The 18,697-nt window shown below is 42.0% G+C and overlaps 2 protein-coding genes and 1 pseudogene across 5 annotated transcripts in view; 1 reads left to right on the forward strand and 2 right to left on the reverse strand.

The window, feature by feature from the left end:
* Nucleotides 1-7,777, forward strand: part of LOC131304499 (receptor-like protein kinase FERONIA) — a 64,083-nt gene extending 56,306 nt beyond the window's left edge. The window contains exons 1-3 of one of the 3 annotated variants that reach the window (XM_058331745.1): nucleotides 358-760; nucleotides 846-954; nucleotides 2,952-7,291. In XM_058331745.1, the coding sequence (XP_058187728.1) occupies nucleotides 3,133-7,062 (3,930 nt within the window). In that variant the 5' untranslated portion in view covers nucleotides 358-760; nucleotides 846-954; nucleotides 2,952-3,132 and the 3' untranslated portion in view covers nucleotides 7,063-7,291. Of the gene's footprint in view, nucleotides 1-357; nucleotides 761-845; nucleotides 955-2,951; nucleotides 7,292-7,402 lie in introns of those variants that run through there. The other 2 variants (XR_009192417.1, XM_058331744.1) reach the window with 2 other exon arrangements.
* Nucleotides 7,778-8,935: 1,158 nt separating this feature from the next.
* Nucleotides 8,936-15,143, reverse strand: LOC131304502 (receptor-like protein kinase FERONIA). 2 transcript variants are annotated; one of them, XM_058331747.1, is made up of 3 exons: nucleotides 14,957-15,143; nucleotides 14,764-14,869; nucleotides 8,936-13,838 (listed from the first exon to the last, which is right to left on the reverse strand). In XM_058331747.1, exon 3 carries the CDS (start codon nucleotides 13,626-13,628, stop codon nucleotides 11,166-11,168), a length of 2,463 nt encoding a protein of 820 aa, XP_058187730.1. In that variant the 5' UTR covers nucleotides 13,629-13,838; nucleotides 14,764-14,869; nucleotides 14,957-15,143; the 3' UTR covers nucleotides 8,936-11,165. The 2 variants fall into 2 exon arrangements, with proteins under 2 accessions (XP_058187730.1, XP_058187729.1); XM_058331746.1 differs by lacking the exon at nucleotides 14,957-15,143 and having other exon boundaries at nucleotides 14,764-14,905.
* The window catches only part of LOC131304500 (receptor-like protein kinase FERONIA), a 39,421-nt pseudogene continuing 29,659 nt past the window's right edge, over nucleotides 8,936-18,697 (reverse strand).

Consider the following 18,697-nt stretch of genomic DNA (forward strand, 5'->3'; position numbering starts at 1 on the left):
AGTGTCGTTTCCCAACCATCATTGGCATGCAGTGCAACGTAGGCGGGTGTAGTTGGTGTTGTGTCCTATCCAGCATTGTTGGCTCCATAACTGCTGCTGGTCGTATCAGAAATAACCCGGGGGAGATGCTATGCACACCCAAACCGTTGATCTCGGCAAAATCAATAATTGAGATATGTTTTTTTACTAACTTGGAGCCGTAATAAATATCTTTTATCAATAAAAATTTGTTTTTATCTGTACCATTAATAGCCGAAATCAATGGTCCGAAATCCGAATGCCATAACACGATCCCCAGTTCCGAACTGAGTGTTCACATAACTACATAAATATAGATATATTTTTCCTGGCATCACTAATCCCGCCATGGCGGAGAGAGAGAGAGAGAGAGAGAGAGAGAGAGAGGCGGGGGGGGGGGGGGGGGGGGGGGGAGTGTGGAATTAGCCATCCGTCCATATCATGGTTAATAGCTAGCTACGTGAACATGGGTCAAGGGAATGGGCCACCGACACTAAAGAACGAAGAGATTAAATTCGAAGAAGTTTCTCTGAGATTTCATTCCGCATGGAACATACACTCTCTCTACTCCGCCATTCTTGACTCTGGAACAACGACCTCGTCGTCCATGTCTTCTCCGCGTCCACCCTGGAACAAGTACAAGTGGAAGTGGCAACAGCAAAAACACATCATATACAAAAAGAAAAATTATGGAGAACCCTCTGCTTCCAATAGAGTAGTAGTTAACTTTCCAATTTTTGAGGTACTTTTTATAGACAGACATTGGCGATTTTCTTCTGTTTCTAATTCTAAATTAACTTAGATTTTTCGTCGTTTTGTTTTTGTAGGAAAATCAAAATAGCGATGGTGAAAGCTTTGTGGCTGAACTGCTTCGTTGAAAAGAGGAGAAAAAGGGTTTTTTGTTCCCCTATGGAATGTTAATTGAAGGAATTTCAGGTAAATTTAAGCATCAGATAATTTGTCATTCTTTGTTGTTTCCATTTTTTTTAAAGTGAAAGTTGCATGTTGGAAAGTTTATGTAGGTTCAAGTTTATTGCCCCCCCTTTTGCTCAATTAAAGTTTGTGATCTAGTATAATAGATAGCTAGATGGACCGAGACGCGGATGAGCCCAAACGACCACTCTACCCTAGTTTCAAATTTCTAAAAGAGAATTTCAGTAGGCTTTTCTCAAAAACTTTGAAATTATATAACTTCGTTTGCCCAACATATTTTTGGAACAATCTTACACCAGCCTAACCAAGAGTTTTTTGAAAAAGTATCCTATTTGTAGCAAGAAATGGTTGTATTTTTTTGAAATCATATTCAGCATTTGAAAGTGGTGATAGGGCTGCACAAGATTGTATGCAGTCATAATTATAGATGATCATCTGTTAGTAATTGAATAGGTTTGATCGAAAATACATATGATAATCTTCTTAGCAAGAGTTTGTACTCGCAAAATCATTTCCATTCATATATTTATTATTATTTTTTTATAACGTTTGCCCACCCAAGCATACAACCCTGAACCCCGCATCCATCCCCGAAAGAAATCTTTAGCCATAGTCGTCGGGTTATCAACTTCTGTCTCTCTTTTTTGGTGGGTTTCTTGAACGGGTTTGGGGCTGTTCCTGCGGCAGAATGGTGCTGGGCATCAAAACTGAGTTCTATGCATATCATATGTTTTGATGCGTAGCACAGTGCTTTCACAGCACCGTCGCCAGTTATGGATTCTGGATAGTGGCACAGATTTTGCTCTGTCACAGAGTCAAAATAGTCGAATGGGAAAATTCTTATGCATCAAAACCTTCACCCGAGCCTCTAATTTCGTTGATTAGGATCTTCTTTCTGAATTGTGCCTATATATCCTTGGAGGACATATGAATGTCCTGTTTTCAATGTATAATGTTGTGACTCATGACCCCTTCTTGATCACCGCAGTGCTAAATTTGATCTCATGCAGTCAAAGCTAAAAAGCATGAGCCTTTCTTGGCCGGTATCATTTCTCGTTTCTTGTTTTTGTGGTTTCTTGTAACGGGTTTGGACTTTGGAATCAATGTCCAGTGTTGTGACAGGTGACAACACAGTGTTGTGTGTCAAATGTTTGTTTTACTCCAAAACGAGTGTTTTATCACATCATAATGAGGACTTTGCTCTGATGCACGTCATGTGTTTTCATGCTTCAAGATGAGGAAATAGTTTGATGCGTTTGGGATGCTATCACAGCACCCATCCTGTGGCTATCGATGGCAAGTGATGGATTGGATTTGGGGATATTGCGATAGATTGTGCTATGTCTTGGACTGACGACCATGAATGGAAAACCCATGAGCTGAAACTCCTTTTGAGTATCTCTTATTCTGTTGATCCAACGCCATATGGTCCATACCTTACGTTAGGATGTTTCTTTCCCGGTTCCTCTATAAATTTCTTAGCCAACCAAGCCCAAATTTCACCCGCCTCTACTTCTTCCCAGCCTCATATCGGCCTTGAAAGTTGGACGCTTCCCTGAGGGTCCATGTTTTGGGCCTAAAATCAAGTGTTAAAGCAACATCTCCCAGTACTACCATATATGTGCTTATGCAGTTAAAAACACAGGCTACAATATCGCGGAATACACATGCTGATTTCATCTTAGTCAGTTACAATTAGTGCTGAGATTCTGCTACTTCACAGCCCCACATAGCTACTTAAGAGCATTACTACTAATTTAATTACAACTGTATTCTGCAAAAATATTTCACTTCAACGTAAAAGAATTCCCATTAGCAACACGAATTTGCTTATGCATTTGCTCCACTCGCAGAACTGTTGTTTCTGAGTTCTTATGGGGTCATGTTGTACATTTGAGTTGGTTTCAAGTTTCAGATCTTCTGATTCTTATCCATATTCATTTTGCTCCAGTCTTTGTCGCGTTCATGTTTTCTTTATCTCAGTTTATCTACCTGTGCAGAGCTTATGTAAGACATAACCATTGGCTGATCGCAGTCCACCATTGCTGACTCTGGGAATGAGTAATCAATCTTCTTCTATCAGGGGCTCACTTTCGTGCCATTGACGAGCAGCTTTTTTACTTCTTCCACCCTTCTATTGTCACAATTACCTGTTCACTTCATTGTGTAACACCGAAAACCATGCTAATGCACCGTTCTCCTATGTCAGCTCTCATATGTCTCCTCTTCTTCCTTCCTAATTTTAGTCTCACGATTGCAGTTAATTTCCCTGCACGTTATGCCCCGATTGATAACTTTGCCATTAACTGTGGTTCTTCGGGCAACTCAACCATGCCAGACGGACGGGTATGGATTGGAGATATTGGTTCAAAATTCTCCCAGTTGCAGCAACACAAAAGTAAATCAGTGACCTCAAAGGCCTTCCGCCAACTCTCTGATATTGTCCATCTTGTTCCATACATGACTGCTCGAATCTCTCGTTCTCAATTCTCCTATACATTTGAAGTCAACCCAGGCCAGAAATTTGTTCGTCTTCACTTCTTTCCAGTGTCATATCCTGGCTTTGAAAGTTCCCAGGCCTTTTTCACTGTAAAGGCTGGTCCTTACACCTTGCTTAGCAACTTCAGTGCTTCACTCACGGCCAGCGCTTTGGGAAAGAAATCTTTTGTTAGAGAATTTTGCTTGAACGTGGTTGAAAATCAAGCATTAACCATAACTTTCTTTCCATATCCTAGTAGTGCTTCTGATGTTGCATATGCTTTTATCAATGGAATTGAGATTGTCTCCATGCCTACTGGTCTTTATTACACCCAAGGCAATGATCCAGGTGCTGTTGTTGTTGGCCAGAACTATCAATTCTATATTGAAAACAACACTGCACTTGAGTTAGTTCAGCGGTTAAATGTCGGTGGGAGCTCAATCTCATCAATTGAAGATACTGGTATGTACCGGGAGTGGTTAGAGGACTCAAATCACCTGATAGAATCAAGTGTTGTACCAATGAGTACTGCCATTCCAGTTGAATACACAAGCATACCCGCATACATAGCACCCCAAAAAGTTTACCAAACAGCCTGGTCAGTGGGTCCAACCAGAAATTCCATCCAGATGAACAATTTTACATGGAAAGTGCCTGTGGATTTGGGATTCATATACCTCATTAGGCTCCATTTCTGTGAGCTTGTGTATGGGATAAAAGATAGAGGCCAGAGGGAGTTCCGTGTCTTCATAAATAAGCAGATAGCTGAGGATTATGCTGATATTATCAAATGGAGTGGTGGAAATGGGATTGCAGTGTACAGGGACTACGTGGCTATGATGGAGGGAGACAGAACGGAGAGTAAGCGCGATTTGCTGATAGCTCTGCAGCCTCACTTCCATAACGCAGACGCGATCTTAAATGGGTTAGAAGTATTCAAGTTGAGCAATCCTGACAACAATCTGGCTGGTCCCAATGCCAAACCTCTGGTGGATGCCAAGACATCCAAGATGCCAAAGCCTCGAAAATTTGCTTCAGCTTTTCACTGGGTCAATGCGATTGTGAACTGTATAGTTGTTCTTATTACTTTTGTCTGCGTCTTTGTTCACCAACTGCGTATTTGGGCAGAAAACTCTAGGGAGACAAACATCTCTCAGTCCTTCCCAAAGGAAACTTGTCGCCGCTTTTCGCTTTCTGAGATGCTATCGGCCACAAGCAACTTTGATGATGCGCTCACCATTGGTCATGGCGGATTTGGTAAGGTGTATAGAGGGCTTATCGATTTAGGGGCCACAACTGTTGCCATAAAACGGCTAAATTCCACATCCAAGCAAGGGGCACATGAATTTTGGACTGAGATTGAAATGCTCTCAGAGCTCCGCCACACTCATCTTGTCTCTCTGATCGGGTACTGCGACGACTGCCAAGAGATGATTCTTGTGTACGAGTATATGGCACATGGAACCCTAGCCGATCACATCTACAAAGTTGGCAGACATCACACGGGAATTTCAAATTTAAGTTGGGAGCAAAGGCTCAATATTTGCATTGGTGCCGCACGTGGTCTGAACTATCTTCATGCGGGTACCCATCAGAGTGTCATACACAGGGATGTGAAAAGCACAAACATTCTGTTGGACCAGAAATGGGTTGCTAAGATTTCAGATTTCGGATTGTCCAAAATGAGCAGCACGACCCATTCTGGAAGCTATGTTAGCACAAACGTAAAAGGCACGTTTGGGTACTTAGATCCGGAGTATTTCTCAACCCGTAGACTGACAAGGAAATCTGATGTATATGCCTTCGGGGTGGTACTATTGGAAGTGCTGTGTGGGAGGCGGGCCGTGGATATGAGACTCGAAGAGGAGCAACACAGCCTAGCCCTATGGGCCCAACATTGCATAAGGGATGGGATAATTCATCAGATCATTGATTCCCATTTGTTGTCACAAATCTCGCCACATTGTCTTAAGTTGTTCGCGGAAGTTGCTATGAAATGCCTACATAGTTACTCAAAGCACCGACCTATCATGGATGATGTGGTGGGGAGCCTTCAGCTTGCACTGGCGGCACAACAGAGCTCAAGTTCTTGTACTGAGGAGGCTATCAACATTGGTGGGGCAGAAATCATGCAAATAACTGGGACTGTACGTTTGGATCATGGTACTGATTTGCAGAGCATGGAAAGCTCCACGTTTGAGCAGGACTATACATTTCTGTCTAGCATAACAACTAAATTAACAAACACGAAGTTGGTTCAAAGTATGACACCTACAGCTAAAGGTAAGGATCCACAGAGGGAGAATACGAATAAGGACAAGAGGGGTGGGTCACCGTGGTGGTTGCTGAAACCGTTTAGGCGTAGTGCCAAAAAACCGAAGGAAAAAAGTTTGGTAGCCCTAGAGGACCAATGGCGTAGGTTCTCACTGTCTGAAATTCGAGCAGCCACTAATAACTTCGATGAAGATCTCATGATTGGAGGTCCTAGTTATTTCGACAAATTATATAAAGGCTATATAGGGGACAGTATTTTTGTGTTTGCCATCAGAAGGTTTACAACAAATTCAAATTGGGAGGATTATTGTAGGCCTAGCACGGAAATACTTAAGGAGCTCCATCAGAAGCTCCATCATGTCCAGATTCCGGTTGGATACTGCAATGACAAAGGTGAGATGATTGTCGTATATGAGTACATGGGCAATGGATCACTCGGTGATCATCTGTTTAGAATAAATGGTGATCATCTTCCCTGGAAAAAAAGGCTTGAGATCTGCATCGGTGTTGCACAAGGGCTACAACAAATGCATTCCAGTTTGAGTCAGATATTAACCCACCATGTCGAAATAAACACTAACAAGATCATGTTGGACAATGATTGGGTTCCCAAATTCCCATTGGATATCAATCGGTTTCCCTGTGATACAGGTTCGATGTACTCCGAGGTACTGGTTCCTAGCAATGTGGCAACTATTGACGAAAGTTTGATGCCTGTTGTTAGCACTAGATATTATGCACCAGAGTACTTAGCATCAGGTGGGGTGATGAAAGAAGCCAATGTGTATTCGTTGGGCGTGGTGTTGTTGGATGTGTTTTATGGTTGCAATGCCCTCAACCCTATTCGGCATTGTGGTCACTGGACTTCCGTAGACTGCTTCAAAAGTTGCATGAACAAGAAATGCATCGGTCACATCATTGACCCCTATCTGATGGGGAGCGTGACGCCTGAATGTTTCCGTGAATTTGTGAAAATTATAAATGACTGCTTGCTTCATAAACGGAACAAACGGCCATCTATGGATGACGTGGTGAGGAGGCTCGAGGTCACGCTAGAGCTGCTGGAAACTTCGGGGGATCATGCACAGGTCAGGGGTGCATCCAAGGATGATCAATCGGAGAAGTCATTCAAGGAAGCTGTCTGTCAGGCTTACAACAATGCTTTGTTCAATAACAACGATCCCTTGTTCATTGACAGGGATTACATCGTCATGGATCCCAATGCAACAAGCTTCTGCGGCCAACTTGATCAAAATGAGATGAGTTACGACCTTTACCCCACCGATGCTGCCCTTTGGTCAAATCCTTGGCCTGCTTCTGATGATTCTGATTATCATTCAAGTAATCTAGCTCGATAGACCCAAGTTTAAATAGCAAAGAATGAATAGTTAAACAGAAGACAAAGGTTTAATTCAAAATAGAAGCTTACTCGTGGTGTAGTTGTGGAGGAATATGTGGTTGGAAATTTTCTTTTGCTTTTGTGGTTATGCCTCCTTGTGTTAATTGTTATTGTGTGTACTATGAAAAGTGTTAGAATGATTAGAAGTAAAGAAGTTCGTGATTTTTATGACTTACCTAGTTGGTTCATGTAGAGAATGTCAATATTGTTTATGCAGTATTTGTTTGGCGAACGTTGCGAGATTTGTGAGTTGACTCTTAACGTTATGATTGGAATCTGTGAGTTTTGCATTTTATCAGCACCATTGGACCAAGCAGGATCCTTTGTGCTGAAAACCCCTTAGCATAGAGGCACATGATTTCGAGACAGGAGTTCGAACCCGCAATTGGATAGCAATCAATCAAGGAATGATGTAGTGGAATCATGCCGACTTTGTTGGTGCATTTGTGGATGAATGGAGTCAATGAAGCATGGATACTCCAAAACTAGTTGCGTATGGCCGTCGGGTACGTATCAAATACCGATACGTGCCTGATAGTACCGGATAGGTATCGGATACGGCAAAATAAGTATCCTGTATGAAATTACATGTTTTTAATTTCTGACATGTATCGGTTTTGTGAACGATACGTCGGGATACTTTCAGGATAAGTTGGGGTTAAAAAGATATTTTTTAAAGAAATGTAAACACAGTACATACATATAAATATATTCGATAGGTACACTGATTGAGACGTAAGTCAATCGATTCACACTCACAGATAGAGACATAACTCTAGGACCAGATTCATCCCAACTCTTTGCAGGTGCCTCTCTCTCGCATTGTCGAACCTTCGAACTCTCAGACACAATCACGCAGCGTAAAACACCCAGACACACAACGATTGTCACTTTATATTGTATCTACTTTACGAAGTGTATTTAATTTTTTTAGTAAATGTTACATTATTGTACTTTGATACATTAGCCACGATAGTTTATTTTGACCAGCCCTTCCGATTAAAGGAGAGTTATATTTCTCTGCAGCAAACGCAGACGAAGAGCGACAAAGCAAACGTTTGTATGTGACAGTAGTCAAGCTTCACGGGTTGGTGCTGCCTACTCCCACAGGTCTACTCCATTTTCCGTAGCTTAATTGGATTTGTTATCTTTAACTTGGAGCTGTTCCATTGACATTTACCTCATCCGGGTATAACTTAAGTATTTGACTTCTAGCTATTTTACCAGTAGCTTTTGTTCTTGAGTTCGAGTGTTGGAGACACGGAACTTACGCTTAACCTCTCAAGAAAGTAAAAACATGGATGTTAAAAATGGAAAAATGCCTACCTCCATTTCTGATAGTCCAAACATGGATGTTAAAAATGGAAATTTTTTCTATTTCTGATAGTCCAAACAGGAATGATTGGGCAGAAGAGCTGCTTTTAGGACAATAATAGGTAGTGGACCACAACCTGCTGTTCATCAAAATAGTAGCATGGCTACCTCCATTGACTTGAAACAATTTTGTTGACATGGTGGGTGAAAAATAAACGATTTTTAACCAATCCTGGTAAGTGCATTTTTTCGCCCATCATGTAAGGTGTGTGAAGGAAACAGCTCTCAATTGTGTTACCATCCAAAGGTGCACTAACAAAATCGATTTTTTTTCTTTTTTTTTTACGCTGTCTCCTGTAGCCACAGTGCGAATTGGAGGCTCTCCTGTACATCCTTCCTTGATGTATTGCTGTTCCATTGGCAGTCAAATGAGCAAATCATTGCAACCTTGACGAATTACCTAAGCACATTTAGAGCCAATCCCATGTAATCAAATTGTGAGGGACAAATCACCTTTGTTTGATTTTTTTCTCCTCTTCCATGGATATACGAAAACTTCATTAAACATAATGAAAAAGCGATGTAGAGTCTAAACAGAAATTACATCACAGACAAAAAGCCCGTTTAGGAAACAAATATTGCACAAACTGTATCTACGTTCCCTAAACGAATAGAATCAGTAATTCATGGATCATTTTACTTTCTAACATTACACTAATCACAGAACACACAATACATCTCACAAACATGAATATTGCAAAGGAAAAGCAAACAATCAGAAGAACACATTCCACTACAGCTACGCAACTTTGCATGCATTTTGGAAAACACTTTTCAGACTGTTTTATGATTCATTCTTCGTCGTTTGAATTTGGTGCTAGATTACTTGAACAGTAATCAGAATCATCCAAAGTAGCACAGCTCATCTCATACAGCTTAACTAGATCAGCGAAGCTCGTTTGAGTGGCATTCGGGTCGAAGCAATCACTATCGATGAGAAAGGGTTCACTGTCATTAAACAGGGCATCATTGTAAGCCTGAGCTACCGCCTCCTTGTGTGACATTTCTGTTGTGTCACCCTCTGATTCACCACTGAATTGTATATGATCATCTGAAGTCTCCAGCAGCTGCAGTACAAGTTGGAGCCTCTCCACCACGTCAGCCATCGATGGCCATTTGATCCCCTGGTCAAGCAGACAACTCCATAATAACTTGAAAAATTCCCTAAAACAATCTGGTGGAAGTTTCCCCATCAGGTATGGATCAATGATGTGATCAATGCACTTCCTGTCCATGCAACTTTTGAAGTATTCTACCAAATGATAGTAGGAATCACTGTCAATGTAACGAAGTCGAATGGCGTAGACTTCTGAAGGCCAGTTGTCACACCAAGCAAGTATATATACTTCTTCATTCACAAGACGCTTTCCATAAAAATCTGGATCCGTATATCCCGAAGTGCCTCTGATAGTCTGAACAGTTGCCACGCTGCTAGGTTCCAGTACATAGAATGTATCCAAATATGAAACTTTAGGCACCCAATCATGGTCCAACAGGATACAGGCAGAGTTGATGTCACGGTGGATTACCGTGTGCCTTGTACCTGCAAGGAGGTATCTTAGTCCTTGTCCAATACCAATGCAGATCTCAAGCCTTCTTTTCCATGGAAGAGGATCATTGTGCATCCCAAAGAGATGATCGTGCAGAGATCCCCAAATAGTTGTACACCAGGATATTTCCCCTTCGTCACTGCAGTATCCGATTGGAGAGAGCAGGCTGATGTGACGGAGCTCCGCAAGGATTTCCACCTCATCCCAACAGTAGCGCGCCCCATCTAATATTGGTTTAAGCCTTGTGATCACAACCACAAGACTTCCATTGTCAATATAGCCTTTATATGATTTACCAATTGAACCATGTTCAATACTGATCCTCCAGCTGTGGTGGCAAACGTTTTCCTTTTGGTTCTTTGGTACTATGTGCATAGGGTTTCCACTGCCACCACCATGATGATCCACCTCTTGATGAATCAGAACCGTGATCCTTGGCCTTCTTCTTCTGCAGATCCTTACCTGTAACTGTAACTACCATTGAACCAACTTTGTGATTGTTAATTTGGTTCTCTTTGCAGACAGAGGAGTATTGTCCAGCCCCCAAATGGGGCTTTCCATACATCGCACATATCAGCATCAAAAAATTGCCCATTGTCTGCCCCACCATTAATGCTATGCGAACTAAATAATTCTACGGTCGGTCGTTATGTTAATGGGTTTTTGAAGGCCTGATACCGTTACGGGTGAAAATAACAGGGTTACAAAAATTCAAGTGCGTATCGGTCGCTACGGCCGTTAGGTTACACCCCGTTATAGGACCGTTACAGGACCATTGCGCCTGCAGAACACCGAGAACAACTTTTCTTCTGTTTTTTTTCCCTTAGATTTTCATGTGATCCTACAATGTATTCTTTGTAACTTTTTGAGATGCCTTCACGTGTTAAAATAATATTTTGAGAACCAAACTCTCGTTAGAATGAGAAAAAAAAAACTTCAATTTCGTTCATAAAATGCAACATTTGATCATATCTTACTTAATGTAAAAGTAAAATATTGCTTCAAAACATTCAATTTTTAGGCATAAATAAGGTTAGAGCATGTGTATCAATGAAGTTTTCAGTACTGGCTAGTGCTTGAAAAAATTCCATTGCGTGCGTGGCCGATTCCCGTTATCCGTTACTCAAGACCGCAACCTTTACGCCGACTGATACCGCAATTTAAAACCATGTCCGATAGCCTCCTTTTCTGTCCAAGAACTTGAGCTCTTCTGTGCCGCCAACGCAAGCTCAAGGCTCCCCACCACATCATCCATAGCAGGCCGGTCCTTTGAGTAATTATGTAGACATTTCATGGCAACTTCCACAAATAGCTTGAGACAATTAGGCGAGATGCGTCTCTTCAAATGTGGATCAATGATCTCATGAATTATTCCTTCTCTAATGCAATGTTGGGCCCATAGGGCAAGACTACGTTGCTCCTCTTCGAGTTTCATATCCACCGCCGGTCTCCCACACAGCACCTCAAACAATACAACGCCAAAGGCGTACACATCAGATTTCCTGGTCAGCCTATGGGTTGAATAATACTCCGGATCTAAATACCCAAATGTGCCTTTTACAATTGTGCTAACATGGCTTCCAGACTGGCTTGTATTACCCATTTTGGACAATCCAAAATCTGAAATCTTAGCTACCCAATTCTCGTCCAATAGAATGTTTGTGCTCTTCACATCCCTTTGTATGACTCTTACATTGGTACCCGTATGAAGGTAGTTTAATCCACGTGCAGCACCAATGCAAATACCGAGCCTTTTCTCCCATGTTAGACTATAAATCCCATTACTGTTTCTCCTATTTTTGTAAAGATGATCAGCAAGGGTCCCATGAGCCATATACTCGTACACAAGGATCATCTCTCGGCGGTCATTGCAATAGCCGATCAGAGTGACGAGATGAGTATGCCGGAGCTCTGAGAGCATATTGATCTCAGTCCAAAATTCATGAGCTCCTTGCTTGGATGAGGAATTCAACCGCTTTATGGCAACAATAGTGGCCCCTTCATTGATGATCCCTTTATACACCTTACCAAATCCGCCACAACTGATGGTGAATGCATCATCAAAATTGTTGGTTGCCAAATGTATCTCAGAAAGTGAAAAATGACGGCAAATTTCCTTGGCAGAAGACCTTGAGATGGTTTTCTTGCCCGAGTTTTCTTCCCAAATACATAGCTGGTGAACAACAATGTTCAAAAGAGTAAGGAAAATTATCAACCCATTTGCAATGACCTTCACACCTTTGTAAGATAACGGTAATTTTCCCGTTATTGGAGCCTTGGATGTCCAGTTATCTGCGAAAGATTCAGGGTTTGGACCAGCCAGATTGTTGTCAAGATTGCTCAACTTGAATACTTCTATCCCATTCAAAATTGAAGCAAATATGGCATTTTTACTTCTTCTGCCATGGCAGTGAGGCCGTATAGTTATGACTATGTCCCGCTTACCCTCCATCCTATCACCATCCATCTTAACCACGTAGTCTCTGAACACTGCAACTCCTATTCCACCACTCCATTTGATAATGTCGGCATAAGCCTCAGCTATCTGCTTATTTATGATGATACAGAACTCCCTCTGGCCACTATCTTTTATCGCATATTCAAGCTCGCAGAAATGGAGTCTAATGAGGTATCTGAAACCCAAATCAACAGGCACTTTCCAGGTAAAATTGTACAACTGGCCGGATTGTTTGGTTGGACCCACTGACCAGGCTGTTTGGTAAACCTTTTGGGGTGCTATGTATATGGGTGTATTAGTGTATTTGATTGGAACGGTCCCAGTTATTGGTACAACACTAGATTCCATCAGGTGATTTGAGTCCTCAGACCACTCCCGGAACAGACCAGAATCTTCAACGGATGAGATTGAGCTCCCACCAACATTTGAACGCTGAATCATCTCAAGTGCAGTGCTGTTTGCAATATAGAATCGATAGCTCTGGCCAACGACAAAGGCACCGGGATCATTGCCTTGGGTGTAGTAAAGACCAGTAGGCATGGAGACGATCTCTATTCCGTTGATAAAGGCATATGCAGCCTCAGAAGGACTACTAGGAGATGGAAAGAAAGATATGGTTAAGGCTGGACTTTCACCCGCATTCAAGCAAAATTCTTTAACAAAACATCTCAACCCCAAAGCATCAGCAGTGAGGGAAGCACTGAAGTTGCTAAGCAGGATGTAACGGCCAGCTTTTACGGTAAAAATTGCACTAGACCTTTTGAAGCCGGGATATGACACTGGGTGGAAGTGGAGGCGGATGAATTTCTGGCCTGGATTTACTTTAAACGTATAGGAGAACTGCGAACGAGAGATTCTAGCAGTCATGTATGGAACAGGATGGACTGTATCAGAAAATTGGTGGAAGGCTTTTGAGGTCAAGGACTTACTTTTTCCTTGCAGCAACTGGGAAAACTTTGAGCCTATATCTCCAGTCCATCCTCGGCCATCCCGGGTGGTTGAGTTGCCCAAAGAACCACAGTTAATGGCCAGGTTATCAACAGGGGCATAAGGCGTGGGGATGTTAACCGTAATACTGAGGATATGAGGAAGGAAGAAGAACAAAGGGGCAAGAACTAGTACACGAGCATAGCACACTGACATGATTTTGGATGTTATGCAATGAAATGAAGAGGGAATCCTAACAACAAGCAGATGGAAGAACTTAAGGAGCTGCTTGTCAATGGCAGGAAAGAATAGATGATTCAATCTGTAAGACTTAATGTAGCGACTGAGGTGGCTCTTTCCTAGAGACTGAGATGGTGGACTGCGATCAGTCAATGGTTGCACCGTGCATGAGCTCAATAATAAAATCTGGTAAAGCAGAGAGAAACTGAATAATTAAACATGACCAACACAAAGACTGGCACAAAAAGGATGTAAGAATCAGAAGTTCAAAGCCAACCCAAAGGTGCCTATGACCCCATAATACTAGCAGTAACTCGTGCATTTACGAGGTAGAACAAATATTTCAACCAAATATTCTATTATAGTATATGGTGAATCTGCTAGATAGCATGATATACATTGTTGGTCCCATTTCCTAACAGCTCAACTTTTTAGGACAATAGGGAAAGAATTGTTCTGTACATGTATACTGTAAATCTGCATTGATATGTAATCTTTATATTCAATTTTATTAGTATATCGAGTTTATAAGCACAAGTCTGCTACTTTAAGCTTGTCTGGTCTTAGTAAGCATGAAGCGGGAGCGGGAGCGGGAGCGGGAGCGGGAGCGGAGACGGGGGCGGGAGCAGGAGCGAACAATTACGATGTCAAACCTCGTGAAATCAAGTTGTTCGAGGTTAATGTAATTCTCTAGAATGCATATCAGACTATCAGTATTTATTGGCTCAATTACGATGGGGTGGTATTTTGAAGAATCGATCGAGGACAGAATCTATCCGTAAACGAATCTGGAAGAGATCTACAAATTATGGATGTATCAACAAATCTGGCGTAACATAACATACCATATTGATGTCCATGGGCGGCGTTCCACTACTAATTGAGGGGGTTCAATCGAACCCATATTCAGAAAATGTGCTAAATTTTTCATAATTTGCAATATGCAGTTTCAAAATAACGAACATAAACTAACTGGATCAGCACATCTAGCTCGCGAACCGTAGACTAATTTTTCCTAAAGTTCAAACCAACATGAACTTTTCAACTTGCAGTTTTAACCTAAAGAAAATGGAAAACAAGAACAATAAACTCGTCTAATTAATCGGCTTACCTGAAATTCCTTGCCTCAAGATTCCATCTTAGAAACTCTTTTTCTCCATCTTAACACTGTCAGTTCAGCCACAGATCTTCACTTTTTTCCTCTTATTTGGCTTCTTCTACAAAAAGGTCAAGTAACGAAAATTATTAAAACTGGAACCAGAAGAAAATTGCCAATGAATAAAGCATGTAGGGACAGAGAAGACCAGAAACGAGCTCCTTTCAAAGTCAGCGGTCAAGCACTACTAGTCTGTGGCTGAAGTTTAAATTTTGTTCTATAGAAATTTCATTGCAAAAAGGGTCATAGCAATTTCACCAAAAAAAACCTTCTTAGCCCCTTAGTTCGAAAATCAAAGGGCAAGGGCCCATGCCTTAGACCCGTATTCACAACTCAAGAAAAAAGAGACGGAAAAGAAACTTCCGAGAAGTAGGGAGCTAGTGTTTGGCCGCCCTTGCTTTGCATTTTGCATTGTGAGGAATTTTGGGAGTTTGAGAGTACATTTTACTCATAGATGAACCTAAAATATTAATGCAGAATCCAAATATCACCTCTGATAATCTTTTGAATTCTAATTATATTTTCATTCGCAAAACACTTCCACATATATCATCCAAACACTTTTATAGATTCTCATCACAATGCAAATATTTGTATTCTTCAATTCACAACCCAAATTCGGGAAAAAAAATAATTTAGAAACAATCAGCTCCCAGAATTACTATAGGTTCGAATCTAACGTGATCGAAGCTTCAACGGTCAATTCAAACTGTCAAAAAAAAACAAGCTCAAGAATGCAGTATATGGCTGCTCCTGCTTTTTGTACATGAGTGTTTCATATATTTGTTTCTGCAGCATTGGTTCATATGTTACCCAGAAAAGAAAATTTGCTTTTGTTCTAAAACAACTCCATCGCCCATACCAATTTGGCTTCAAAAGTCAAACATTAACTTTTTTTTGTCTTTATTCAAATTTTTTCTGTATTTGATAATTTTGCATCAAACTTTTGTGACTTATTGATTCGTCACGACGAGAGGGAATCGGAAAAGCAAAACATTATGATCGAAACTCGTAATTTTTTTCAAAAAAGACAAGAATAAGTAAAAAAAAAAAGATTGTCTTATTGACTTATTTTTGTCTTTATTTAAAAAATTATGAGTTTCGGTCAAAAAAATTTATTTTTTCAATTCCTCTCGTCGAGACGAATTAATAAGTCATAAAAGTTTGACACAAAATAAATAGATGCAAAAAAAATTCAAATAAAGACAAAAAAATAAGTTACCTTACTTTTCAATCCAAACCCACCCTAACCTTTCTCACCATGAACAACTTTTTAACTGGCCCAACATCACCATTCGATGTCTATTGACATGATTGTTCATATGGCTTACAAACTAAGACTTTTAGACCCAAGCAAATCTATCTAACAATGTGTTTCCTAAATAAACATGATATCTAAAAAGACGGTTTTGTTTTTCTGAAAAAAAAGATGATTTTTTTGTTTATAGAAGAATCTGCAGAAAAATTATGCAAGAATAGAGCTCTCCTAAGTACATTCTTGGGAACTGAGATGAAACTAAGCATTACGTTTCAAGTCTGGTGCATCCCATCCATTCAAGAACAACAAAAACTAAAGGCATAAACATGAAACTGATGACACCAAAAATTAATACAACACCGGACATCCATAGAGCACGCACAGCAACCCCAAAACAAAACATACAAGTAGAAGAGAAGAGGGTAAAGCGAAGATAGCCACAGCTTGTTAATCTTCATCTTGTACCAGAAACCCTGCGCTGTTCAACGGTCATATTTCTGCTTGGGGCCGTTGATACATTTGATAGTTGTTATTTGGATTTTCATTGGAAAGCCATAGACACTTAGCAGACTCGGTCATGTCACAAAAAGTTTTGTATTATTTCAGCACAGTGTCACATGGGTTCTGGATAACCTTTGCACTGAGTTGCCAAAAAGAGGAGCATAGCCAGGAAGAATATTGAAGTCTTTGGAAGTGATCTTATTTTGTTCTTCAATCTTCTTGTCTTTCTGCTTGCATTTTGTATTCACTTTATCGCTTACACAGTGAAGGTAGCTCTCCAATATATTACCATTCACAGATACGCTAACAAAGTCGATTTTTGTTCACTCATGTCTCCTGAAGCTGCAGTGCGAATTGGAGGCTCTCCAGTACGTCCTTCCTTGATGTATCGCTGTTTCATTGGAATTAAAATGAGCAAATCATTGCAACCTTGATGAATTGCCTAAGCAATAGCACATTTGTATAAACAAAATAGACAGCCAGAATTCTAATATGTCATTTTGTTTCAAGACGAAAAATAATTTGGTTAGACAGTTACCGATATTTTGTTGAAAACCCACAAAATGAAAGGATCTAAGTCATTAAAAATAAGACCCAACATAACACAAGAAACTATATAGGATGTCCCAGTAGAATTCTATAAGTCTATAGCATTGTGTATTCATGAAACATTTTCTAGAAGTATTGATCATCTTGATATCTCATTTACTGTTTAGGACGTACTATTTTTGACATCATGAAAGTTATTGTAGCGGCCTCGGTTACCGAGACGGTAGCCTGGCCATGTGTTCCGAACCAATGTCCCCTTGGAGGCGCGGTCGTCAAGATGATGGCGGCTAGAAGTCTTGTCATACGGTTCGGTTAATGATGACGTGGCGTGCTCTCGCCTCGGTGCTCCCTTAGCTTCCCAGGAGAAGTTAAGACAAGGAGGGTCTATGAAGATTACAGGGGAGACATAGCACCGAGGGCTCCATACCGACCCCGGAGACACAGCACCGAGGGCTCCCGAGCAAGCCTCCTACGCCTAATGAGACGCATCATTGAGAAGAATCCTCGCGAAGGGCTGACCTGGCCATGTGCTCCGTAACCGCCTTATCCGGTGAGTCATCTATGATGTCACCCGAGGCGGTTACCTGAGCGTGACTTCCACGCGCTAGCTTGGAGGCCAAGTAAACCTAGGTCTATAAATACAAAGGGATACTCATATTTGAGAGGTATGCCATCTTTCCCTAACCCTATATCTATATCTTCCTCTGAGATCTGACTTGATCGTCGGAGGGTCACTGGGCTGCCCCGGCCCTAGTGACTTGTTACAGGTTCAGAGGCAGGGAGAACGGAGCAACTGAAGAGGAATACTAACTCAGGTCAAGGTCCCGACGAATCGAACCCCTACAATTGGCGACTCCGCTGGGGACCTAGCCACCCTTTCAGCTTCCACCTCCCCCCTTTTTCTGCTCCGTTCAATGTTCCTGAATCGAGCATGGTTGAGATCGACGATGCGCATCACGGTGGTACCGCCCACGGGCTCGGTTCCCTCGTGGACGACAGCCTGGCTTCCGGCGGAGCAACCGCCCTAGAAAAAACCCATGTATCCATCGGAGTTGGCGCCGGAGCGTCAGTTCCAGACGCAGGCCCATCCTCCGAACTCCGCTCCTACATCCGCCACCTTGAGCAGAAAATTGACGATCTCACGACGGTGATGGAGCGCGACAGACACGTCCGAGACGAGTTGGCGGAGATCAAACACCTCCTCCAAATCTCCCCGTCTCATTCCTTCGGGAGTCGCGGCGGAAGGAAGGGCCGCCCCCCCCCCCCCCCCCCCCCCCCCCCCCTCGCAGTCACGAAGTCGGTCACCTGGTAGAGCACAGACCCTGCCCCTCAGTCAAGGATCGTCTCGAGTCACCAAGAGCGGCAGACGCTCGAGCCCCAAAAGACACGCCGCACAGGGACCGTTCCTGCTCCCTTATGCAACTTCGAAGGAGACCATCGGCCTTCGAGAGGCTTGGTGCTTGTAGCGTCTCTGCCTCCTCCACCCACTCGGTCCTAGTGGGCAAGACAGGCCGGGAATCTACCCCTAACCTCACAAGGGCAGCTAAGGGAGATGACGGCCTTGTGGAGATCCAGACCAGA

The sequence above is a fragment of the Rhododendron vialii genome, chromosome 10a (assembly GCF_030253575.1).
Source record: "Rhododendron vialii isolate Sample 1 chromosome 10a, ASM3025357v1".
Classification (NCBI taxonomy): domain Eukaryota; kingdom Viridiplantae; phylum Streptophyta; class Magnoliopsida; order Ericales; family Ericaceae; genus Rhododendron; species Rhododendron vialii.